At 39.8% G+C, this 26,286-nt stretch overlaps 1 protein-coding gene across 1 annotated transcript in view; it reads right to left on the reverse strand.

Moving 5' to 3' along the window:
* The window catches only part of LRP6 (LDL receptor related protein 6), a 134,851-nt gene that overhangs the window by 48,708 nt on the left and 59,857 nt on the right, over window positions 1-26,286 (reverse strand). Inside the window, exons 4-7 of the mRNA XM_086758108.1 lie at window positions 13,274-13,470; window positions 12,429-12,560; window positions 1,965-2,361; window positions 1,285-1,456 (exon numbers count right to left, since the gene is read on the reverse strand). Of these exons, the coding sequence (XP_086614234.1) occupies window positions 1,285-1,456; window positions 1,965-2,361; window positions 12,429-12,560; window positions 13,274-13,470 (898 nt within the window). The remainder of the gene's footprint in view (window positions 1-1,284; window positions 1,457-1,964; window positions 2,362-12,428; window positions 12,561-13,273; window positions 13,471-26,286) is intronic.

Below are 26,286 nucleotides of genomic sequence, written 5' to 3' on the forward strand. Positions count from 1 at the left end.
CCAGCACTGAACAGAATCATTATTAATGAATGTGGAACCATGGTCTAAGTAAGACTGAAACGCATGAAAAATTCTGAGCGTTTTGGCAAGCGTGAAAGTGGAGAATGCCTAACCTTCCTTTTGCAAAATACATTCAAGTCCAAGACAGTATCAAGACTGAAGTGCTCAATCTGTTATAAATAAATCTCTAGGCACAGCTAAGACACTTTTCCCCCACTTTTCTCAGAGCTGGTATAATGCTAGGTGAATTATAGACTAAAAAACTTGTTTTCAGGACAAAGAAAATTGCTTCAAAGCAAGTCACCTTGAAGGACTGGAGTTACTTTGACTCTGAAGGAGAACAAACAGTTATGTGACCTTCCAGCGCAAGACTATAATTTCACATTGACTTATTTGAAGTCATAAATAAATAATTTCATAAGGCTATAGACGGTATTGTGCCTAATATGGTAAGTGCTGCAAATTATTTGCAATGGTAAAGATTCACTAAGGAAAGCTATAATTTATCAAAAGAAAGGTAAAACTACCAGGATATAGCAAAGGTAAATGGTGCTACTATGCACCAGGTAGTAGTCAAGTCTCCTGCTTCCAGATAAACTTTGGCCTTTTGATAGTAAACTGACAAATACTAAACAGTACTATTTTCTCAAAGACTGACAAAGAGATAATAAATGTCAAATTAATTCCATAAATGTTATATAGCAAAATAAACACAGGATTTTCAGTGTGGGAGAGAAGAAAACCAGCATTTTTGTTTTCAACTAAAAGCTTAAGCAGAACATACCAGAAAGAAAGAAAAATCTATTCCCTTGCTGGAACACTAATAAAACAAGGGAGATGTAAAATATAAAGGATTTATTTGAGAACAAATAATTATATTTGAAATTAGATTATTATTTTTTTTAAATAAATTCTACTAGCATCCAAGCTGAGCAGTGCAAAGAATGAAAGATTTTTTTTTTAACCTATAAACATTGCTCCCAGAATAGAGCTTTTTTCCCTGATGACCTAGGAATTGACTTATTTAACAAATTCCTACCATATATTTTTTAAAAGAGGGATCTGCTACATGGATATAATTTCCATTTTACACACAGAGAAATGGAGGAAGAATGGCAAGTAGCTTGCCTAAAGACAGAGAAGAAACTGAATTGTTTCTTGAAGCACAAATCAACCATTATCCCGTTGCCCTTTTGGGCTGTATCAGTATTTAAACACCTAGAAAGGTAGAGTAACTACATTCTATACCTCTATTAAATTAAAAATGCAGGTGCAATTACAAACCTCTATTTTGTCCGTTTTGGCATCTCCCCAGTATATTTTGCTTTCTGCATAATCCAATGCCAGTCCATTTGGCCAGCCAAGTGAGGTATTCACGAGCACAATTCTGTCTGAGCCATCTAACGCTGCCCTCTCAATCTTTGGGATTTCTCCCCAGTCAGTCCAGTACATGTACCTGCAAAGGAAACAAAATCTTAAGAACTCTTATTAATCCAAACTTTCAATATTCACATTGCTTCTTCTGGACTACCGTTCCTCAAAACCACATTGCACACACAGAAGTACATTTCTAAGCCAAATATTTCCTTACCTAAGTAAGGGCATCCAAAGCATTCAGAAAGCACTGACATGTAAACACACCGTCCCTTTACACAAAACCCCTGTATCAGTCTGCTCAGCAAGAAAACATAACCAGTGCTATTATCTACAATAAACAAATAGGTCAACGCAGTCCTCAAAAGTAATTTTACACAGGAGAATAAAACCTAAAGATACATAAGATGACTAGTGAGGCAGTCAAAGGGAAGCAGTAGTCCCTGTGCCTCAGAGCCTTAACTTTCAAAGAATACCAGTGCTTTAATTTTGAAGACTCAGAAGTTTATCATTGCATCTGCATACAGGTAGACAGAGGTATCTTCTTTAAATGACTAATATCTGAAAAATGCTCATGAACAGCTGCTCACCCAACCATGGGATCCAGCACAATAGCTCTGGGTTCTTCCAGGTCTTCTGATATCAAAATTTTTCTCATGGTCCCGTTAAGCCTTGTAACTTCAATACGGTCTGTGCCAGTGTCAGTCCAATACAGATTTCGGGCAACCCAGTCCACAGCAATGCCATCAGGATGTGCGATCTGTGCTGTGACAACAAACTGACTACCTGACCCATCGATGAATGAGCGGCGGATGGCCCTAACTTCATCATCAGTCCAATAGATGTATCCTTCCAGAGGATCAAAGTCAATGGCAATGGCATGACGGATATCCTCCAGTGGCAAAACGATGTCTGTAAAATCTGGGGTGTCTAAGGAAATGCGCCTCAAATCTGTCCGGCGGGCTAGAAGCAGCAGTTCAGTGGCACCTACACGAACAAGGCAAAAACACAACCATCTTACAAACACTGTACAGTAAGTCTATAAATAGTGAACCTGATTCTGCACCATGTGGCACAAGCTAGTCTAGCCACCTTGATGTTATAGGACCTAACCAAACTGATGGGCACCAACACAGAGTTCTACTCAAAGGCTTGAAATATGAGGTTATTCTTCCGCAGAACAAGTCAGATGTGTTTATAGAGAAAATTCAGTCGTCACTTCCTTCTCCAAAATGTATTATGTTGGATGTTTTCTGTACGTATAATTCACTCCAAAGGTACTGAAACAGATACACAGTGACTATGCTGCTATTATGCAAATCAACAGATGGCCTGCAGCCTCTTAGATGAAAAATTAATTATATAAATAATTTACTGGCTGTTTGCTGTTGTTGGTATAGGGGACAATCAGGACAAACAAGCTGCATGTTTCAACAACAGCCTTAGAAGGGGAAAAATGTAACACAGAATGTCACAAGTAAATCTCTTTTGAGAAACTCCTATCAGAGGAACTGGATTTGGGAACTGACAACTGTCCAGCAACCACGTGAAGCAGGAGGGCTGTCAGCTTCTCCCATATTTGTTGAGAACAAGCGTATTGAAGACATGAAGATGAATAACAGTGTGTCTTGTAAAGTCACTTTGAGCTGAAATGTAAAAAGCCTTGCTGGCTTTTAGGTCAAAACTGAGAATCTCAATAAATAAGATCAGCTTCCAGTGCAGATGATGTTTTCACATAGGGCAACACATACTCTTTAATGGTACATCTGCTGGACATCTGATCAATGACAGATGTACTTATTGTTTATTCTAATTTATTATCATTTCATCTTCTATTCTATGTCACTAGATTTCAGTGTAATGAAAGGTAAGCAACCACCACACCCCATTCCAATTGAACTGGCTTATCAGTTTGGAGTCTCAGAGAGATAAGAGCAGCTCAGGCCTCAGGGAAGCCAGAGCTAAGGTGAAAAATGTGTGCATCCCAAATGTAGGGAAAGTTTGTTGCAATGGCTCTTGCCAAACAGTGAGGGGAAAGGATTTGGCAGGGGCTGATGTAGGTGTGAGGACAGAAGCAGGGAGGGAAAGGGGGGCACTGGGAAGGTTTAAGAAAATAAATGCATCAAGATTGCATTAAAAAAGAGCCATCATCAAGCCACATTCTGTCTGTGTCTTGATCTTGATCTTACAGAGGTATAAATAAGAGCTAGAAGACTACAAGAGCAACAACTAAAGCAAGTAGGTCACTGATGAAAAAAGAATTTTGGTGTCTGATGCCAAAGTTATTTTTTAAAAAGTCAGTAATTGTTGCTGGTGCTAGATGAAATCTCACTATGTGCCAAACTTTGGAGAGATGCCAAAGCAGTCATTGCTTCATTTACAACAAGTTTAACACGTTAAAATCATGTAAGATACTCTCACAGTGCTGCAAGAAACAGCACCTTTCAACAACTGAAGTTGAGAATATTATTACAAGTGTTTCTGATTGGTAGTCTAGAATGGATTAAATCAGCTTTAGGATCCTTTGTCCTAAAACATCTTCTGTTCAGAAACACATATACACACCATTCAATTGTTCTTACACATTAATTAATATCAGGAAGGGGGAACCTGTAATGACATGTCAATGCATCCTTCAAAATAATGTCAAGCATGTGACACAGTAAATGGAAAACAGCCATGTTAGTAAGATTTTTTTTTTTTATAATTACAGAAGCAACTAATTGTGTCACAGCAGTCTAGACGTACATCTGTATTTGTTGCTACTAAAAATATCAAAACAATTCAGCATCAATATCCAAGCATTCAGCTGCATTATGGTCATATAAAGTATTAATACATTACTGACCCCAACTATTTCGGTTCAAGTAAGAAAAATCTCCAGTACTTTATTTTTTTACCAACTTCACAGCCATTTATCCAACTTACTTTTTAAACAAAACTATGAAAATGACACTAAAAAACTCAAACAATGATACCTTTATTTTGCATTATCTAGTAAAATTAAGGTTCAGCAAATGCACTCTCAGATGTCTAAACAGTTAGAAAGCTATATATAGTCTACCATATACAGAAAAAGTGTAAGGCATAATTTTAAAATAATTTGTGTGCTCTAGTTGAAGTTGACAGTCATTTTGAAGAACTAATGCCAGGTCGGTTGAGTACAACGATGCCTTTCCTGAAACTCACCCTTAAAATTGACCAATTGACCTTCTGGTTCTTCTTTGAGAAGACTCATTTCAACAGCTTCAGTATCCTGCTTTCGGGTTTCAACACTGTTGTTTAGTCAAATAACCCACTGTGTCTACATTTTAATTCAGCGTCAGGAAACTACTGGCTTCCAGCTAACCCCTATTGCACTCTAGATCCCTGAGCTAAGAATTTCATGGTCTTTATCTGGGGGCTTGGCTAACATTCCAGCTCTACTAAAACACCAGCCTCCACCTCTCCAATCAAGCAATAAAAAGTTTAAAGCTTACTTTAGAGCCATTACCCACCCATTTGCAAACTCACACCTCAGCTGCTTAGTCAGATCACCAGTCATTCCATTCAGGAAAAAGAAATGGAGTAGCAGAGAAGCATCTCACCTCAAGACAGGTTGAGGGAAAGATCACTCTGAATGCTTTCAGGCTTGTCCTCACAATAGCAAAAAATAGCAAATGCAAGAGCTGGACACATTGATGGACTGATCCCATCGCCACCTTGATAGCAGTCAAGAAAAAAAGGTGGTCTCAAAACTAAAATGATTTTCACTTATGGCAGACACCAGCTGTACAAAGTTTACCTGGCTCAGCATTGATCACCACTCAGTAACAAGGCTACTCAAGGTACTCAAGGCTGACAGGACATAAGAGAATCAATTTTGTTCACTTATATTCCAAAGACCAGTTATGATGCAATAACTAAAATGTGACAGCAGGATCTCCAGACTTCTTAAATATGCCTCTCCAAGAGAAACCTTGTGTCGTGGTTAGGGGAAATTTATGTTCTGATTGTGGTGAAGGGATAAGTGGTGAATTGTGTGTAAATTGCATGGTATATTCACTGTTGGTGTTTTGAGGATATTATTTTGATTCTTGGTGCGGGGAATTCTTTTTTTTCTGTTGATGTGTGTGTATTTTAATTAGAATTCTTAAATACGTGATTTGCAGAGACGAGGGGTGGAATGTCGTGGTTTTGTTTAGTAGGGGGGGCCTAAGGTGGTAGCTTCTGTAGGAAACTGCTAGAAGTCGCTCCCCTTTGTTCAGGGGACTTGGCCGGGCCTAGGGCGGACCTGCTGCTGGCCAAGGCCGAGCCAATTGGTAGCAGAATGTTCCGTGATAACGCCTCTGCGATAACGTATTTAAGAAGGGGAAAACAGAAAAAAAAAAAGAGAGAAGAGAAGATGTGAAGAAGCTGAGCGGGGGGCAGAGGCGCAGAGGGGAGGCGCAGGCCTATGGGCCTTGCAGGCCTCACCCTCTGGCCTCTCGCCAGGCAGCCGACTGGGCCCAGCTCGGTCCAGCCCGGCTGCAAGAAGTGGAGAGGAGATGAGAAGTGAATAAGATGTAAAAAAGATCCTGAGAGACATCTACCAGCCTGTTGTGAGGAACGGCTGCAGACGCCAAGGTCAGTTCAGAAGGAGGGGGAGGAGTAATGCGGCTCCTGGCCAAGATTCCCCTGCAGCCTGTGGTGACGACCATGGTGGAGCAGGTTGTCCCCCTGCAGCCCATGGAGGTCCACGGAGGAGCAGAGATCCACTTGGAGCCCGTGAAGAACCCCGTACCGGGGGAGGTGGATGCCTGAAGGCACCTGTGGCCCGTGGAGGGCCCGCTGGGACAGCTGTTCTAGAGGGACTGCACCCGTGGAAGAGATGACCCAGACCGGAGCAGTTCCACGAAGGACTGTGGCGTAGGGGTGGGACCCCACAACGGAGCAGGGGAGGAATGCGAGGAGTTCTTCCCCCAGCCATGAAGCAGCGGCGTGAAACAACATGTGATGAACTGACTGCAACCCCCATTCACTCTTCCCCCCTGTGCCGCTCGGGAGGGGAAGGTGGTAGAGATAATGTTAAGCTTGGGAAGAGGGAGGTGTGGAGGGAGGTTATCTTGTTCTCTGTCTCATTATCCTGCTGTTTGTAGTAATAAATGAATAGTTTTCCCCAAGTCGAGTCTGTTTTGCCCGTGACGGTAACTGTAAGGATTTCTCCCTGTCCTTGTCTCAAACCTCGAGCCGTTTTTCCTTATATTTTCTCTCCCTGTTCTCTGGGAAGGTGGGGGGAGTGAGAGACTGCGTAGTCTGGTCCGATCGGGGTTGAACTACGACACCTTGTCTCTAATGATGAACATGATGGAGAATATCATGAGTATGGAATCATATTAAAAAAAAAAAAAAAAAAAAGACAGGAAAAGACAATGCAAGTTGCATGCCAGCATAACTTTTTTTTTTTTGCTTTTCAATTTACTGGCACTTATTGAGAGATTGGAGTGAGCCATGAACATACAGAACACCTCAAACCTCAACTGGCTGAAACGCTTTCAAAAGGTGCACACGGAGACTGCAACCAGACCTCCAGCCTCAGCATGCCTATGGAGACCTGAGGCAATTTTTCCTCTAGACACCTTGGACTGCAGACACAAGGATGAAGTGGCCTAGATAAACAGACAGGGGAGTTGAAGCAGAGTTTACTGCCCATGCTGCTGTCTTCTCTATAACTACTGTTGATCTCTGCTGCACCCAACACAAGCATGCCTGTAGACAAAAGTGTATCTCGAATGCAGTGTTGGGTTTGAGGGTACAGATCACCAGGTATGCCAAAGTGTCTGCTCATAGCCTTCAAACCATGATGCGCAAAGTTCCCATACAAACACTTGCAGCCAGAACTGTCCCCATACGGCTGTCCCCATATATGAAGTCAGGTCCTTCTGCTTACCTCTCTTGCTGATCTCCTACACAATCCCAAGTGATCTTAGCAACCCATAACTTATTTTTTAAAAAAACCTGCCAAACTATTCAAATCAATGACCAAGTTCAAAATTCTTTTTAGCAGTGCCTCAGGTCATGGGGTATTCAGGATAGTTAGCAATTTTTCTGAAATCAAGTCCCTTACTTAAGATGTCTAAATATGGGCATAAAAGCTTTACTCCAGACTTTTATTTTTGAGAGCTTTAGCCTACTTTTATTAAGCACTTTGAAAGCTGGGATTACAAGCTCACGGATGGTGCATTACATTAGTCCTGGAACTAATACTTTCCTCAAAAAGTCACTATTAAAAAATCAAAATAATTTAAATCTATGTGTTAGCTGAAGTTAAGGGAAGGGGAGAGAAAAGGGGAAACAGAGCAAGCATGCAGACACATGCAATCACTGTGCAATGTCTAATGTCCTGCTAACCTTTACAATTAATTACATCTTCTCGATGATATACAGGCCTCAGTCATTTGTAAGCTACTGAACTTAAAAACCATCAGTGGCTGAGGCTAGTACAGCTACACAGACACACACTCAGGAATTCATACATAAGAAGTACTACATCTAGCACAGGTATAGTGCACTCTCTGCATCTGAAAAATCAAGTTTATTAATACATCCTCAGTAGAATTACCATACATTTAACTAAAATATTTCTTTCCTAAATGTCTTTCCCCAGTTGTAAAGTTGTAAAATTGTAAATTGTCAGAGAGCCCCTGATACTACAATACAAACAATATTTTTTCATCTAGACAAGCTCAACCTTAAAACTACAAAGGCAAAAGGACCTGTATCTGAAATTGATCATGTATTTGTTATTTTCTTTAACAAAAATGAAAGAATTAGGGTGTTAATTTAATGTCTTGATCTGTGCAGTCAAATCAGGATTCTGTCTATTCCCAAAAAAGCAAATTTCCCACTTGTCAGCCCTCAATTGCAAAAGGAAGTGCAGGTTTCTGATTACTGCCTCCAGGCCTAAAAAGGAAATAGCATGTGAGCGTCTGTGGGCAAAATAAAGACTCTTTTCCTGGAAGAGAACAGAACGGCCAAAGCAAGGCTGGAATGGAAGTCTGAAGCAGTGCTTTTTCTTCATGAGGAAATTCACAGCTCCTTGCTCAGCTGAAGTCACCATTGGTTTTCTCAGTACAACCACACATTTGTATTGGTAGCAGCAAATGCGGGAAGTTAAGTAAAATTCACTACAGGCAAAGACAGAAGCTAAGCACATGGGCAGAGAGATCTTCGAGCACTAATAAGAATGTAAATCCAATGACAAACTCATAAGACAAACTTAAATTTTCTTACAAAAATGACTATCACATAGGTCATTTAAATGTAGCACTGCCAAACTCCGAAGAGGAGTACCTATAAAACTGAAAAAGAAAAATCCCAGTATGTCCTACAGAAGAGGACAATAAATTACCAAGAATATGACGACAAAGGTAGGTAAAAGCCCCCTGGTAAAAGTGTCTGGGTGCTCAGACAGGACTCCTTGCTTCGGATGTTACTGATTGAGGAATAACTGGCCATGAACACTGCTTTTTCTGCCTCTCTTCTTTGAGGGACAGGGATTTACAAACTTTCACTTGGGCAATGGGGAAGCTAAGAGCTTGCTACAAGCCCACATTTCAGTTAACTAACTGTTGTGTTTTGTAAGAGGAATAGAAATTCAGTCATGAACAACCAGCCAGTATTATCACTTACGAGAAAAAAAAAATAGCTAATTTTATTCCAAGTTATCATCCTTTCCTGAAATACTATGGATAAGTGTTTCTAAATGAAGGGGGGAAGGGTATTCTATTCACAGCTCTCACAAGAAATGGTAAAACTCCTCTAAGGTGTGATGAAAAAAACACCTACAAAAACAGAGAAACCAACACTGGGAAAAAGGGGAGAGAGGAAAAGATTTCCTATAAACCAAGATTATTCAAAAATGCTAGGTTGTCATGGAAACTGCTCAGGGAGGGTCAGCCAGCCTCACCTTTGGCTGCAAGGATCATCTGTCAATGCCAAAGCACTGCAAACAGCACAAATACGCACTCAAAATTCATCCGTCAAAATCTTTCCAGTCCAGGATGGTGCTCTCATCAGCACAGCACGAAATTAAGTTCTCTGCTCAAAGAGGCTCCTTTCAGCATGAAACAATTAGGTTTAGGAACCAGTCTGATTTTAGTCTACTGCTAGAAGACAAAAATAGTCTTAAAGAGGAGAAACTCTAAGCCTCATTTTTCACCTTTCTTCCCCTATAAGTCATTCTTCCCTCTCGTTCCTTTCCCAAAAGTCAAATATATGTTCTAATTGCAAATGGGGATTTAATCACTTGGTATTTCAGTCTGTTGTGGCATAATAGACACATACTGAAATTATCCAACCTTAAAATGTTCAGTTCTTAGGATTCTGCTCTACTTTCACAGCAGATATAGCAAATGAGTAAGTACAAAGGGAAAAAAAGCACCCAAGAAACCACAACCAATCCCCCCCGCCCCACATACACTTGAAAAAATAAATTTACTTCCCTGGGGTCACAGAGCAGCCTATGAAAGGAAGTCAATAAACACGTACAGATTTACATCTCGAAATCTGGTCTGTAGCTACTCTGGCTCTGCTCGACTGCCATGCTCTCCTCCCTTCCAGAAATCAGTAATCGCAGCCTTCACAACTATGACAAGAAATTTCAGCGAATCCCTGCCTTGAAGAGCTCTGGAAATGTGTAGGTCACTCGCAAAAGCCCTAAGCCTACAACCTGTACCTGTCTTCAGTGAGAGGAGTAAAAAACCAGTCAAAAACATTTCATTATTTCAGGGTAAGCTCAGCTCTAAATGCTGAACCTGACACTTCATCACGCTCCTCCCACAAGTTAGCTCTGTATGGGATCATCAAAGTTAAGTGAAGCCAATGGATCTGATGCAGAGTTTGAGCAGGTTGTTTCACCTGGGTTACATGCTAACTCTTTTCTAAGTCCAAGATGCAGTAGTATGCAACACTCACTGAGCTAAATAAACACAGACTCAATTTTCTCCTCCTCTCCCCTTTTCTTTTTGAAAAGGGAGGGGCAGAATGTTTTGGAAAGATGCAATAGCAGAACGGTGATTTAAAATGCAACATTATATTGACAAGCATAAGATAAATAAATGTTCTTGTATGAAGTTTTTTACATACAGCTGGACAATGTGCTGTAGTAAATGGGTTAACAAAATTTTTGATAAAATGGGAGCTATATTTTGTGAGTCAAATATATTTTATGCCTGATTGGGAACATAGAATTTGGCTTCTCATGTTTTCAGGAAGTGGGAGAAAAGAGCAACAGTTATAAACTCTGAGACACGGAATGGCTGAAAAAGTGAACTGATGACTTTCAGTATCTCTGCACGAGAAGTTAAAGTCTTTTTAATAAGGTTTTGGATTTTTAAAAAATACTCTTCCTCTATTTGCCTTTGGTAACTTACTCTGAAACACTGGAAAGGTGCCATCCAGTACCTCAGCACAGTTAACCTGTGTGGTAGGTTCTCTCTATGAGGGACTGAACCTGAGCAATCAAGGTGCTTGTAGATGCTTCCGTGATACAACCACCTGTTCCTTGGAACACAGCACGTGGGCAGCAAAAAGATACAGCCCCTCCTGCCTGAAGTCCCTGGCCCTTTTCCTATCAGCAGTAAGTCAAAGGGAAGCAATTTCTCTCTCCTGATCATTCCAGGACTTGTTCCAACTGTTGCCCTCACTCCTTCAGCCTCTACTGCCTTGCCTTTCTACCTCTACTTGGCAAGTGACCAAGCCTTCACCACTCCCCATTCCCCACGTGGACTTTTTGTGCAGCTCTGCTTTTGGAAAAATGCCTGTATTGAGTAACAATTACTTTAGCTATCTGCTGCCACAAAGGAGTTTATCCATGTGTATCAACTATTTTTTTTAAAAAGCACATGAATTTCTGTCACATTCTGACTAAATAAGACCAACTCAGAACAGCGTTATTAAAGCTTGCTCCTTGCACTGGAAGAAATGGAAGAAAAACATCTTGTGCATGTATTAGTAAGTTCTTACAAACAATCCTGCAAGGCTAATTTGGGAGCTGCTTTTGAGTTTTTCACATAAAAGCAGCAATTTATTTTAACAGGGTTCACACAGACACAAATAGCCACAAAAAAATAATCAGCAGAGAGCATGAAATAGCATGAAATTAAAGAAAACACTGAACAGTAACTGACAAGCCTAGAAGTATTTTTAAAATATAAAATGAGAATTTAACAAAAATTATTTCTGTATATTTTTTTTTATCTAGCCTATTTATAGTAAATTCTGCTGTATCTTTCTCCCACCATTTACCTTTGTCGTAGAGATGATCTGCATAAAAGATATTTATTTATGAGCAAGCTAATCATCTCCCAGTGTTTATTTTGATCCTATTGATATAGTACAGCAACCACAGTACAACGTCACAAGACCTATACTTACAAAGTCTAACAACTTAATCATGCACATTAGCCCACAATGAGACATTTATTTAAAGCAGTTTGGGGTGACTGCTAGCAGCCCTAAGTCTTGATCACATCTTAGGTTTTAAGGCTGAAACACTTTCAACACCTCTAAAAACCATGCCATTATTTTCAGTTCCTACATACAGATGTAGGTGCCTAACTTTATGCATGTGAACTGAAAGAGATTCCAGGTGTATGCATGTATAATAAATGGACATCAGATCTTTAAAAAAAAAAAAACCCAATTGTTTTCATTGTATAATCCTCTTAGCCAAATATTAATTAATGAAAAATAATGTTAGAAACATTTTAGAGACAACACAGAAGGTAGGTATCATTCTCTCCAAGAAAGGGGAATAGAGCCCCCCAAAATCTTGCAGGGAATTAGCAAGAGAGATAGAATTGCAAACTAAATTTTGTAACTGGAAGTAACCTGCTCGTCAGCTGTGAGCCTCTTTCCTTTTTTTGAAAAGTAGAGGACATTTTCCAATCACTTTTATTTGTACTGCAAAAACATGCGTGATTTCCCAACTTGCCACCCCTAATACGAATTTTACAGTGAAGCTGGATGAACCCCTTTACCTCTAAAAACTACTTTGTGCTTAATCTAAAAGGATTTTTAAAAACAACGCCTACCATCTTTGCAGGTCTTTCCATTCTCAAGAAGTTTCACACCAGTGGGACATGCACACTGATAAGAGGGCTTGGTAGGAGACATCAAACACAAGTGGGAGCAGCCACCGTTATTAATTCCACATGGGTTTGTAGCTGTTAAACATAAATCACACAGATTAATGCTTCTGATAACGAATGACCTCATCTCATATGTTAAGACACATATGGCATTTGAGTGGTAGAACTAACTGGTGGTAGCAACACAGATTAAAGAAGGAAACGATAAACACAAAACAAGGAAAAATTAATTCCAAGTGTTGAATAGTAGGGTATTTATGGAACCAAAACGCATGGATGTTGAACATGTCCTTTCGTGGGGAAGTAGCACTTAGCTCTAAACAAGAGCCTTGTTCCAACTCTGCTCTTCTCATTTTCACAAACTATTCAGCTTGTCAGTGCTGAATGTATAGTAGGTTGTATATATAAAAACAAAATGCAAACACAGTAAATTAACACAATAGTTGAGACAGTGGTTATTACACAGAGCTAGTCTTGCTTAATATCATCTACTTTCCATTCAGGTACTACTTGGAAAAAATAAAAATACCACGTTGCCTACAGTTATGGCACATGAAATAGAAAAAAAAAGAATACAACAACAGGATAGATGTGGCAGGCAGAAAAAAAAAAAAAAAAGATAAAAACAATGTAGAGAATATTTGGTTTCTTTTTGGGTCTTTTCCCAATCTCTGCATTGGAAAATTGCATCACGACTGAAGCCACCCACCACCATACAGAAAGACTAATTAAGATTTTCACAAATCAGTTCCAACTTGTAGTTAAAAAAAGAAAGCAAGACAGCTTACCGTTTGGCTGCCTCTTCTGGCTGAAAGCATGGATATCCATGGGAGAGAAGATGTTGGAATGTACTTCACGCAGGTCCTCCCCAGAGTACTTGCTGCAGGCCAAGATCGAATGTGTGTTCCAGTCAGTCCAGTACAACGTGTCCCCAAACAACGTCAAAGCAAAAGGATGTGGAAGGGAGCCTTTAACCACTGCTTGCCTAATAAAAGTACAGGGAAGAAAATGAATGCTCAAACACAATTCATGCTACAGTTTTGCTTGAACACAGCCTTTGTGAAAAGAAGTTTTACAGCGCAAGGACTGTTGACCAAAACTTTGTATTTATTTATGGGGAACAAATACAGTGGACCCAGTTTGAGGAATGATATGGAGGAACAACACAGGAGTCCTATTTCCAGGCTGCCTACTGATGCTGAGATGACCAAGAGATGCCAACTGAAATCCTTACTTAGGCCTGTGGCTGTTTCTTAGCACCCGTTTAACACTCAGTACCTGTGGGGCTCTATGTCACCACATGCAAGTGAGGAGAATGCCAGCTGACTTTAAGCAAATCTGACTGCTACCTGATGTCCATCATTTTCAGCCTCGGCTAAGTTCAAACCAAGACAGCATTTGGTTAATTAGTAGTCCATCCATCTCTTCCAGTTTGGCTCTTTTGAACCATCAGAAAAATACTCTAATGGCAAATAGTTTCACTATAAATACATCTTTAAAGTTACTTTTCATGATTCATTATTATGATAATTATTAAGCTATTGTTTTTTGATAAATAGTGCCATTAAACAGAGTTCTATTGATCTTCTGCCATGGTAATGGTATCATTTCTGAGCAAACTGGGTCACCGCCTGTCTGCAGGTTCATAAACAAAATTAAAGAGTATACCCATATATTTTATGTATATATACAAACACACGCTCATTAGCCATCACAAAAATGCAGCACAAACATTACTGAAGACAGTTTTTCCAGGTTCTTGTGATGTAGAAACTAATTATCTGTACTCTAGCTCTTCAGAACTGGAATTAAGTAGCTCAGTTCTTACGATTACTTTATTTGGAATCATAGAAAAACTTTGGATGGAGAGGATCCTGGAAGTCACCTGGATCAACACCCTGCTAAAAGCAGGGCCCCACAAATACCATGTACACAGGTGCTTCTTCCCACCTCCTTTCTTCTTAACTGCATGGGTGCACGTGTGTTCCCACATACACAAGCTCCCACTGAACACTGGGGATCGCCATCCCTGTCCCAGACTGAAAGCGCAAGAGTGACACGTAGCTCTACTGCTCCTTCAATACATGATGCACTGTGAACACCAGCCTCCCAGTTTTCTTCTTGCAGGGAAGAGTAATTACCTGTGTATTTACTGAGAAAACATCCCCACACTGTATGCATCATTTTTGCAAATAAAAGTCAGTAACTGAAGTGGTTTAGTAGAGGACAAGAATACTCTTACTTTCCAAATATTTTCTGTTAAAATAGAATAGAAGAGTATATTAAAGCAAGAAACTTGAAGGTGTCTTCTGCCAGTGATTCTGAGTACAAAGAGATTGCAGTCATTACCGCTCTTTCACCTTAGCTTCTGGAAAAAGATGCATTCTCTTTAAAGCTTTTTTTTTTTTCTGCTCCCAAAAAAATCCACATACATTCCCTTACTTGTCACTCTAGTGTTCCAATTCTACACTAAACAAAACTTTCTATTTCTTGATATTTTGCACTCGAAAGTAGGACATACTATCTTTTCTTTCTTATCTCTCTCTGGAGTCAGGTACCTATTTGCTTCTAATTAAATGCACCAACTAAGCATCTTACAAAAGACCGTTGTAATATAATTTACAGCTGAAACCTACCAGCCAAACAGTGAAGCTAGAATGACACAACATGCTCCTGTACCAAGAATAAAGGCATTCTAATTCTGTAAACATTTTTACCAACCCCCTCTCCCCAAACCCTAAATGCCCTCAGATTTAAACCATTTTAGCTTATAGCAGACTTGGAGACTAAGTCTTCATGACAAATTTATGACATTTGTCAGCTCTCATGAATACCAAACCTGCACCAAAGACACCATTCCCATGCACAAATAAGCCATATTTTTATGAAGCGTTCTGACTATCTTGCTATTTATTAAAAAAAAAAAGTCAGAGGAATTTTAAATGTGATTAGTATCCATAATTCCAAGTGGGAATAAATCTTTGAGTACAATAGATGCTGTTAGATGTGCCCAACTTTCAAACAACTATCTATTTGTATGACAATGCAGTAGGTGAACTGTGACCGTTATTTAAACCAGCCCTTATCTGGAGAGATTCAGGAATACTTCATTCGACTGCACGGTCAACCACAGCCTTGAAGCGATTACCCTTAAGCTTGTGTAATTTTTCTGAGCACATGAAAATGGCTTTGGGCTCAAATACAACAGCATGTATTTCTTGCACTTCATTAAGATGAGTATTGCCGGTAACGCATATTCCATATCCTCTGTTTCCAGCAAGCCATTACAAGGTGATAGCTCACTTCCCATCAGCAAAACCAGCAGGGCTTTTTTCCCCCCTTCAAACATTCTCCACAGGCTGCACTGTCAGCCCTGCTGAACGGCAGCCACACGATGCGTGCCAGCACAGCAGCAGTGGCCAGGCTGCGCTAAACGAGCCTCCTCAGCCTAATGAGGAGCGAGGGGAAAGGGCTGGAGAGCCAAAGTGCTTAAAAACAGGAAAAGGAAGGGGAAAGGGAGCAAGAAATGTCTTTCCGATGGCTGCTGTGAAGCAGTTAGGATTTTATCATGATTTGCATTAGGAACTACAGAGCTCTGGTTTTGGTGGGTAAGAAGAGGGGTCTTGACTTCTACCTTGGCTGATTATTTATTGAATACACCCAGATGAATGAAGGGACCAGAATGTCACCTGTAGCACTCAACTGCTGCGCATGGTTGACAGGAGCAGGCACTTCCCACCTTCAGCACATTTCACAAGCACCCACGCGGGGCTGGGGAGCAGCCAGGTCTCCACGTTCCTGGCCTTGCTAATAAAGCCACTGACCTGGTGGTACAGCACTGCAGGTGTAATTGGACTGACACGACCTGACAGCTCTTTGGTGGCAACTACCTTCAGCCTCTACATTATCAGCCCAGGCTTGATTGGAACAAGCGATACAACAGCAACAGCACCAACATCCTATTATCCTTCACTAAACTCTTCAGTTCCCTCAAACTGCTCTACTCATATCATTAGTCTCGTTAAAAAGAGACACCAGAGATGACGAGAAAGTGAGAGATAAGGATAAGGAGTAATGTTATTCGTTCAGGAGATCTCTCTAGGGCTTCAGCAACATGCAAATTGGCTATATATTAGACAGCACTAAGCACACACTAACTTTAATAATCTTCCCTGTGCCAGGCATATAATCACACAAATTTGCCTTAAATATCTTGATGACAATTGACATTTAAAACATCACCATCTCTGCTCTGTTTGGGAAACAAATGCAGAAGGGGATATCAGAGAAGGAAGGTGTGAAGAGAAAAAGAGAAAGAAAACAAGCAGGTTCAAGAGAAATGAAATTCCATCTGTGCTGTGTATCGCAGTTTCCTAAATACAACTATTTATAGTATCATCATGGTAATCACAGATGCAATTACAATAAAAACCTTGTTATAGTAAAGAGTTTTGTACCACCTGAAGAAAATGCAAATCCAATTTAAACACATTCACCTTAGTTCTATTCTTATTCTGTTAAAGAGGCCTGTGAAATATTTTGTGAAGATAAAGACAAAGGAAATAAATAAGAACCAAGTTAAAGCAGGCATTACAAAAGGGGCTACTGGACTCTGAAATAGAATACATATATGAAAACTCATAGACAATCTATCCAGTTTTATACTAACAATGACAGAAAAGCTCCTGCTTCAAGTTATCTTATGCATTTCAGACAAAAAAAAACTCACTTGCAATAAAAATTAACAGTAAAATTACAAAAAAAAAATTAACTTTAAATTCATATCCTTTATCACAACCATGATTTCCTCAGTCTGTCCTTTTTTCTTTTTCAACTAATAGTAGCATTTAAATCCAAAGGCAGATTACAGGTATGAAATTTACAAATTCTTCACTCAAAAAGAAAGCTGCTAAAAATCAAGATAATATAAATATTTAAAATACCATCAGAGTTATTCCCCCTACCCCTCTCCATCCCTAGAATTTTAACAGATAATCATAGAACCATGGAATGGTTTGAGTTGGAAGGGACCTTAAAGATCAGCTAGTTCCAACTGCTGTGCCATGGGCAGGGATATCTTCCACTAGACTGGGTCACTCAAAGCCCCATCCAACCTGGCCTTGAGCACTTCCAGGGATGGGGCATCCACCACCTTTCTGGGCAACCTGTTCCAGTGCCTCACCACCCTTATAGTAAAAAATTTCTTCCTTATATCTAATCTAAATCTACCCTCTTCCAATTTAAAGCCATTACTCTTTGTCCTATCATTACATGCCCTTCTAAAAAGTCCCTCCCCAACTTTCTTGTAGGCCCCCTTGAGGTACTGGAAGACCGCTATCAGGTCTCCCCGGAGCCTCCTCTTCTCCAGGCTGAACAGCCCCAACTCTCTCAGCCTCTCCTCATAGGAGAGGTGCTCCAGCCCTCTGATCATCTTGGTGGCCCTCCTCTGGACCTTCTCCAACTGGTCCATGTCCTTCTTGTGTTGGGGGCTCCAGAGCTGGACACAGTACTCCAGGTGGGGTCTCACCAGGGCAGAGTAGAGGGGGAGAATCACCTCCCTCGACCTGCTGGCCACGCTCCTCTTGATGCAGCCCAGGATGTGGTTTGCTTTCTGGGCTGCAAGGGGACATTGCCAGCTCATATTGAGCTTCTCATTCACCAGCACACCCGAGTCCTTCTCCTCAGGGCTGCTCTCGATCTGTTCTCCACCCAGCCTGCATTTGTGCTTGGGATTCCCCAACCCATGTGCAGGACCTTGCACTTGGCCTGGTTGAACTTCATGAGCTTTGCAGGGGCCCACCTCTCCAGCCTGTCGAGGTCCCTCTGGATGGCATCCCTTCCCTCCAGCGTGTTGACCGCACTACACAGCTTGGTACCATCGTCAAACTTGCTGAGGGTGCACTCTATCCCGCTGTCCATGTTGCCAACAAAGATGTTAAACAGGACTGGTCCCAATATCAACCCCCTGGGGAACACTCCTTGTCACTGAGCTCCGCTTAGACATCGAGCCATCAACTCCAACTCTTTGAGTGCAACCATCCAGCCAATTCCTTATCCACTGAGTGGTCCATCCATCAAATCCATGTCCTTCTAGTTTAAAGACACGGATGCTGTGCAGGACAATGTTAAAATTATGCTTGGATAGAAAACATTATAGCATTTCTCCATAAAAATAAACAAAAACACACTTTGCATTAAGCAAATCCCTTCTATTCTGGCTGCATTACAGTTCTCTAATTTCAAAAATTGATCACACTGCCTGCAGAAAACCTGAAGTACTTCTAGACATCCTGGCCTGTACGTCTCTAAACCATTAACATTCCAGCTTCAGAGTAGCAAAACTCCTTTTTGGTGACCTCTGAGTCTGCCTGCGCTCAATCCCCAGGGCAGAGTGGGAAAACCATTTTTCCAGTGTCCCTCTAGAGCATTCTGTACTTATTACCATCTACTATGCTATCAGAAAGGGGAAAAAAATAAAATCTACTGTTGTATCAGTCTTTGCAATCTCATTTTAAATAAAACGGTGAGGACTAGGGAAAAAATGAAGATAATTAATCTTAATACTTAATACTATGATAGAATTTACCATATCGGTATCCAATGACAATACAATATCAAGAGTTGCAAATTCATACCAACTAGAAGTAAAAGCTTTCTGTTTAGTCTATATATTGTTGGAAAAGTCTTTCAGGGATGCTCATAGCTGCATTTACTGTATTTTAATTTCTTCTCCTTCTTACACTATGCCAGATCAATTTTCACTTAAAGATACCTGGGGGCTACATTCTAATCAGGCCTTTATTTTTTTCTTCCTCTTGGTAAAAGAAAACAAAACGAAGAAGTTTTTATGCTGCAACTACCATCACATCTGCATTCACAAAGGATTGAAAATGCAAAGATCCATCCTCTGAACCTTGCTTTTAGTGCTCATCATAAGCATCATAAAATGCTTAACATGATGAAGCAAATTTTAATATTTTATACATAATGTTTCTCTCCATCTACAGATTACTTAATGCCTGAGTATTCAGGAAATTGCAAAAATTACACAGTTTTGACTTGTGACAACTGGAAATATTAGCAAGTGGCTGAAGCACAGCACAAATCCCAGACACAATCAGATGAAGCAGGATGAAAGACCAAGAGACAACCACATAACACCACACTGAGGATGCCACAAGTAGGGCAGGCAGCTCTGGTTCCCTCAGAAGCTTACAAGGTTTCCTCTCCTGCCAACCTAACAAAAACATTTGCAAAGTAAACTTGAAAAACTAAGTTGGATTTTTACCATTAATGCTTTTTCAAATATTCCTATCAGAATGCAAGCCTGGTTCTAATTACCTGAGAAAGCAAAGAGGAAACATGACTTGTGGGATATCATATTGTCTTTTAAAATCAAAATGTTTTGTCTTTTGCCACTTCTTTAAGCCATGATTACCATGTGTTTTCAGAAAGTATTTGTAATAAATAGCAGGTCTATCAATGACATTTCAAATTCCACCTTCAATGAAAGTCTGGAAAAGTCAATCAGAATTAAGAGTGTGGTTGAGAAATTAAAGTCATTCTGCGGGTCATTTTTCAGGCAAATATCATCATGACAGGCGCTGTAGATGAAAGGCCTCTAGTAAGAGGGGAGGAGACTGGGAAGCCAGCAGGAGGAGATGAGGGAGTTTAGAAGGAAGGTGCATCAGGAGATCCACTGACTGCAGAGTGGTCTACATGCTTCCTAACTGAAGCTGCTCTTTCTTTGCTTTCAGCAGGGCTGCGATCCTGTTCTACACTTGCCATCTCAGGTCTTGGATGCCATACTGATGAGCTGCTCCGTTGATCCACCTGAGCTAATCACCCTGTACTACGTATTTTTATTTAAAGTCTAGAAATATGCAGAGACCTGTGACCTAGTGACTCTAGCTATATAGACAGTGTATATGCATCACGCAGTCAACTGCAGACGTTTTGAAGCTCCACTTTTCCAGCATTTTATCTCAGAAGCACCTTGAAGAAGAACCAAGAAATTCACCCTAGCTCTGTGTCCAAATAATCTAATTAATTCTGCTTATGCAGGCTTCTCTAGCAGTTTAACTAGGGTACTACTCGTCTTCTGCACTGGCCTGTAATGTGTTGGTGAGGTACTGAAACCCGGTTTTCACCACAGATTGGTTCCTCTTCATTGCTTGAGGGTATTAAGCATTTTTTACCTCACAGAAATATACACAAAGATATGCAGAGAATGCAGTATTTTATACCCTGCATGTAATTTCATATATTGTACACATTATACACAGATAATGAAAAAGAAACTCTTCTAAACATAGGGACACAGTATTTTTAGTGTTTCACCAAATCTGCAACTAATCATCTGGCAGACAGACATGAGCTGATGCTGGAAAACAGAAACCAGAAAAATCAATGCTCGAGTGTAAACTTAAGACATTCACCTCCTCGCAAGAGCTTCCCAGCTTTCTGACAGTTGCTGAAAGTATGTTTTCTTACACTGGCCTCAAAATCCATCTCATTAGCACAAACACTTCCTGGGGGACCTTGTAAGTGCACTTCCCTTCAGCCAGTAACGTGTTAACTTATTAATTAGAACTGCTGCTGCAGGGTAAAGGAAGAGAAAATTAATTCAAGAGCTGCCTTAGCAGGCCAACATATCTCGGGTACTCTACTCACAGGAGAGCTGTCTCCAATTCAGTTTTGTTTAATTAGCCCCACAAAAAGCAACTGTTCGCTCTGATAAGAGCAGGGCGAGAGCTGAAAAAAAACAAAACCATCTCTTCTATGCACCAATTTAATTTTTTAATTATTACATTCTGACATGAAAAACTGTTCGTTCCTTTCTCTCGTTGGCAAACCAAGGGCGTTAGTCATCAACTTCTGTGCTCTTCCTCTTTATGCTAATGAGCCCATCACTGGAGTAGCTAGGGCTAATAAGTCCCAGGGCTAGCAGGTAACGAATGATACATCATCTCTGTAAAATTTGCTGTAAAGGTTTTCTGATAAATTTACAATTCTGCCACATATTTACTGAGTGCTACTGCCAGCGCTGTCATGCTGCTTACTAGTTTTGATGCACAAGCTCATAGGCTCCAAAGGGAGCCTATCTAGGTCCTGCCTGAAGAGGTGACCAAAAAAAAAAAAAAAAAAAAAAAAGAAAAAATCAAGGCCTTCTTTGTTTCTCCCTCTGCATATTCCTGCCACCTGCTTAGTGTGTTCTCTTCCACTATCCAGACTCCTCCAAGCAAGAAGCGAAGCATCCATGCATATCAATGTCCTTCTCCGACACACAAATCTTTAAATTTTAATTCTTGTGTAGTGCCAGGTGTAGAGAGACAATAGTCAGACTACAGGAAAAGACAAAAAAAGTTATGGATTTCTTGCAGATTTAAAAATACACCAAGAATGTTTCCATTTCACTCATTCCAAATTTTAGACCAGTGAGGTCTGAACCTCAATACTTTAATACTGTCAGTGACACTAATTAAAATCTTTTCCTATTTACATTGTATTCTCTCTCACCATCCAAACCACAAAGGCAGTTTTCTTGGAACTCTTTGAAATTCTTTTTTTGATATAAAGATGTTAGTTCCTGCTAACTATTTCTCACTTCCCCCAAAGCAATTAAAACTCATGTAATCCTGCTTTACATGAAGCTTTTACAATCACAGTTATCTGCTACAGACTCTTTTCCATCTCATGTTATGCAACACTAAAAAACTTGAGATAGATAAAATCTTACTTATCTGCTTCCTTTGCTAAAAGTTACCAAAACTATTCAGATCTAGAACATTGTATTTTTATGAAGCTATATGTCTTTCAGTAACTCAATTGCCTTTTTCATTTCTTCAACAGCTCCAGCTTCCAGAAGCATATTTTCCCAGACATGTTGACAGTACGTAAAGCACCAGAAAAACTAGTAATACTTTTCAATGACAAGAAAAAAATCTGTCTTAATCAAGAGAAAAATAGAGAGCAACAACAAACTTTCTAAAAATAAAAAAGCAGTTAGAAGAATGGTCTAAATATCAAGAACAAATAACTAAAACTAGCATTTTCTACATAAGCCAGAAAGTCTGGTTTAAGTTAGATTATGCACTCTATGATAATGATCTTGTCCTCCCCCCTTCTTAACTCTTAAGGAAAATTACTCTAAAAGGTAGTCTTCTTAAAAGGGGACTTTAAATGATGGTGGTGGAAAAAAAGTTGGCCTCATCATACAATGTCATCTTTTCATACGGAAGCAAGGCCATTTGATCATACTGGGTATGTCTGTTCAGTATACATCTCCTCCAACTTCATACCCAACGCATCTTGTATCCTTGGCCAATCATTCTGGGAAGCAAGGATCACAAAAAGATTTTTATTTTTACTTTTTACAAGTTTTCCCTAACAAATCCATGGCTGTGAAGATGTGAGTGACCCTAAACCCCCTGTATTTGACCCACTTGACAAGATAAACAGCTGACATAAGCTGTCCAGGAGCTGACAGACCCAGCAAGAGCGCACAGGGGACACAGAGAGGAGGAAAGGATAATGCTGGGTGAAGGAATATAAGAAGCCACGGGTGCAGTTGAGGCATGGCAAGAAGGAAGAAAAAAAACAGGGAGTGTGTGCACGCACAGGGCATAGGAACTTACAGTGAGGAGCCAGGGGGACTGCTGCTGGGGTGGCGGGATAAGTAGAAATCCTTCTAAACCCAGATGTTATTAGTTCTACCGTTCACAGAAAAATCTGGTTAGTTTTTCTTTTTTGGAGGCTGGAGATGACTAGGAGAAAAGACTGAAGGCTTTGTGGGTTTTGGGTTTTTTTTTCCCACTTAAAAGGAAGATTTCAGGGGTTTTGTTTTGTCTGCAGAATTAAAAATTGCTTTTTCTTTTTTATTATTAGAAAATCAGTTATTGAAAAACTGAATAAAATTATTAAGAGCCAAAATACAGAATTACAACTGTAAAATGTCATACAGAGAAAGGTGAATTCACTGAATAACTGAAAGACAGTATTTAACAAGAATCCTTTTACACAGCCCGAGAAGATCTTTTTTCTTAAAAACAGGCAGAGGCTAAGAGGCCAGAACTGAGAAAAAAAAATAAACTCCACTGTAGAACAGCTTAACTTTTGCAATTCTTTCATTTTTCTCCCTCCCCCTGATGATGTAATTGCAAATAACAAAAAACAAAATAAAAATGCCTGGATACAGATGTTGACTGTTTTCTGAATCTTCAGAACTTTCTCACATGCCTAGGGAAAAACAGGTGCTGTTAGAAGTGGTGCGCACTTCTGAGTGCTTAGGGGAAGTCATACGCGCTTTCCTCTCTAAAGACGATTTCCCTTTCTTCCCATGAAATGGTAACATATTAGCACACTGCCATGAAATACTCCTGATACATTTCAGTATCAGTTTAAAAAATAAAACCAAGAACTTGAAAGCATTAGAATAATGGTTTTGTTTTTAATGACTATGTAAGAATGAATTAGTAGATCCAAACAATAAAAATTACTTGTCTGTACAAGCCTTTATTACAGGTTTCATCAATTCCAGAGAATTTATAACGAGGTAACTGCGGGCACTTCACTTCTATGTCATGACACATAGCTGTTAGATGCAGCTCTCTGCAGACAGACAAGGTTGGTCAGCCCCTCACACCAAGAAAGATGGGCACCTTCACAGCTTCATCTCTAGAATAAATCACTTCCAGGTTAGCCAAAGGCAGACCAGGCAATAAACACCATGAAAACAAAAACAAAATACCAAATCCCAATTATATTTACAGTGCTGTCCAACAGACCACCAGTAAGGGAAAAACTGCAAGGAAGCGTGTATCACAGGAAGACTGAAGTCACAGCAGTGCCAGCAGGAAACTCCAGAGCAGCTCTGGAGCCAGAAAGACTGGAGACACTAGATAAGACAAGGAGGTTTGTGCTCTGTGGGAAAAACGTAAATATAGATTTTGATGGTGGTGGTGTCGATTTTTGATCGGTGGACATGTTTCAAGCAATTAAGATTTCAAAAATAATCTCGACATCCTGCATCATTTTCCAGGGCATGCTACTGAAAGCAGTACCATTTAATGCAGTGCCTGATACGCACTCTCTTCCTAGAAGCGCACCAGCCAGACTGCAGTAGTGTGTTGTTAAAGTAAGGCAGTCCTTTCCCTTTCATATAAATGCAAGAGCACAAAAAGAGGTGACTCGAGCAAAATAAGCCACCAAATTATCCCATTGGAAAAAGCCACCGAAGTTCATTTCAGGTGTGATCATATCTGTAGAAATTTTGGACCGGTACTTTCTTCTCACTGGTGTTACTGTTTGGAAGGTGGGGTTTGTTTTGGTTTTGCTTGTTTCTGTTACCCCTACAGCAATTGTGAGCATTTCATATTTGTGTGAGAAATCTACATTTGGACTGCAATTTTTCAAGTGGCAGGCTGTCACATTGAGCCCCACATGTGATTGCTTTCAGTCAAGATGGCTTCTGCTTAAGAGATACGCAGGATATATACAATATTATGAACCATTTTTTAGCAGAGAAATAGAATTTAGTGTATTCCAGTTAATCAGCACCAATTAAAAAAAAAAAAAAAAAAAGACTCATGTTATTATTGCACATGACAATTCTTATCCCCTTTTCTCAATTTCTTGAAAACTTATGTGATAGTCTTCCTTTTTAAAACAAAGTATCACTACAAAATATTGCTCTCTTTTTTAGTACTATTAAGTTTTCTTTATTCCCAAATAAACAGCAAGTGAAGAATTACTTCAAAATATATGTCCATATATCCATGCTTTGAATTAACAAAGCTAATTATAATATATCCAAAGACAAAATTTAAAACTGCATCCAACTCCTTAGTTGGATAAGCTGGATGTAGTTACCTTCTATAAACAAACACCATTACAAAAATACCACATGAAGTTTTGGTCTCTTAACAGGCAGAACTTAAGAAGAAAATGGCATAGCCTTTCACACCAGTGTTACAAGGAACTGTGGAGTTCAAAAATAAATACCACAGGAAGACAGTGGATATGTTTCATGCGTGCTGCAAAGATTCCTACTCACAAGTCCACACAAAACACGTATCTTGTCAATACGATTAATTTCTTTATGCTAGATTAACATTTGTGGTGAAAGAAAGGACAAGTCCCTCAGAGGTCAGAATGAAGAGCATGAGACAGGATATTTCATATGTAGATAAACCAGCTGAAGCATCACAAAAATTTTCAAAGGATAACCTCAAAGAATTGTCTCTCTATATGATACCTTGGGCAGAAGCTAACTGTGATTCATTTGTGTGTGCAAACAGTACTTGTCAAAGCTATCACATTTAATGAAGAGGGTCATCGTCCAAATTAAGGATAAATGCATATATACAAAGTACCAGTTAAGCCCTTAATTAAGAAGTAGCCATGACTGTATCAAAGAAAATTATATCATTGCTATAAAGCTGTTAGAGGAAAACAGTCTTTTTATAGCATAGTTCTCTGTAAAGACTGTTTTCCATTAATTTCCCAACTCCTAGTATCAAGGAAACTGAAATACTAGCATATGATGATCAATTTTTTTCAGATTATTTTCTGCATTTCTGAGTATCACAGCAAAGGAGCACAAAAGACCTATTGAAAAGGGACAATTTTGCTACATAGTCTTCCACAAGAACAGGATTCAAGATTTTCAGGATGGGACTGGTCCTAAGATAAGGCTCAGTGAGAGCTATAGGATACCGCAAAAAGGAGCACACATTCAACTTCACAGATTTGAAAAGAGGAGGATGGGAAAGGATAAAAAGTTTCTGATAGCACTAGTTTG

This window comes from Chlamydotis macqueenii, chromosome 1 (assembly GCF_036417535.1).
Source record: "Chlamydotis macqueenii isolate bChlMac1 chromosome 1, bChlMac1.mat, whole genome shotgun sequence".
In the NCBI taxonomy this organism is placed as follows: domain Eukaryota; kingdom Metazoa; phylum Chordata; class Aves; order Otidiformes; family Otididae; genus Chlamydotis; species Chlamydotis macqueenii.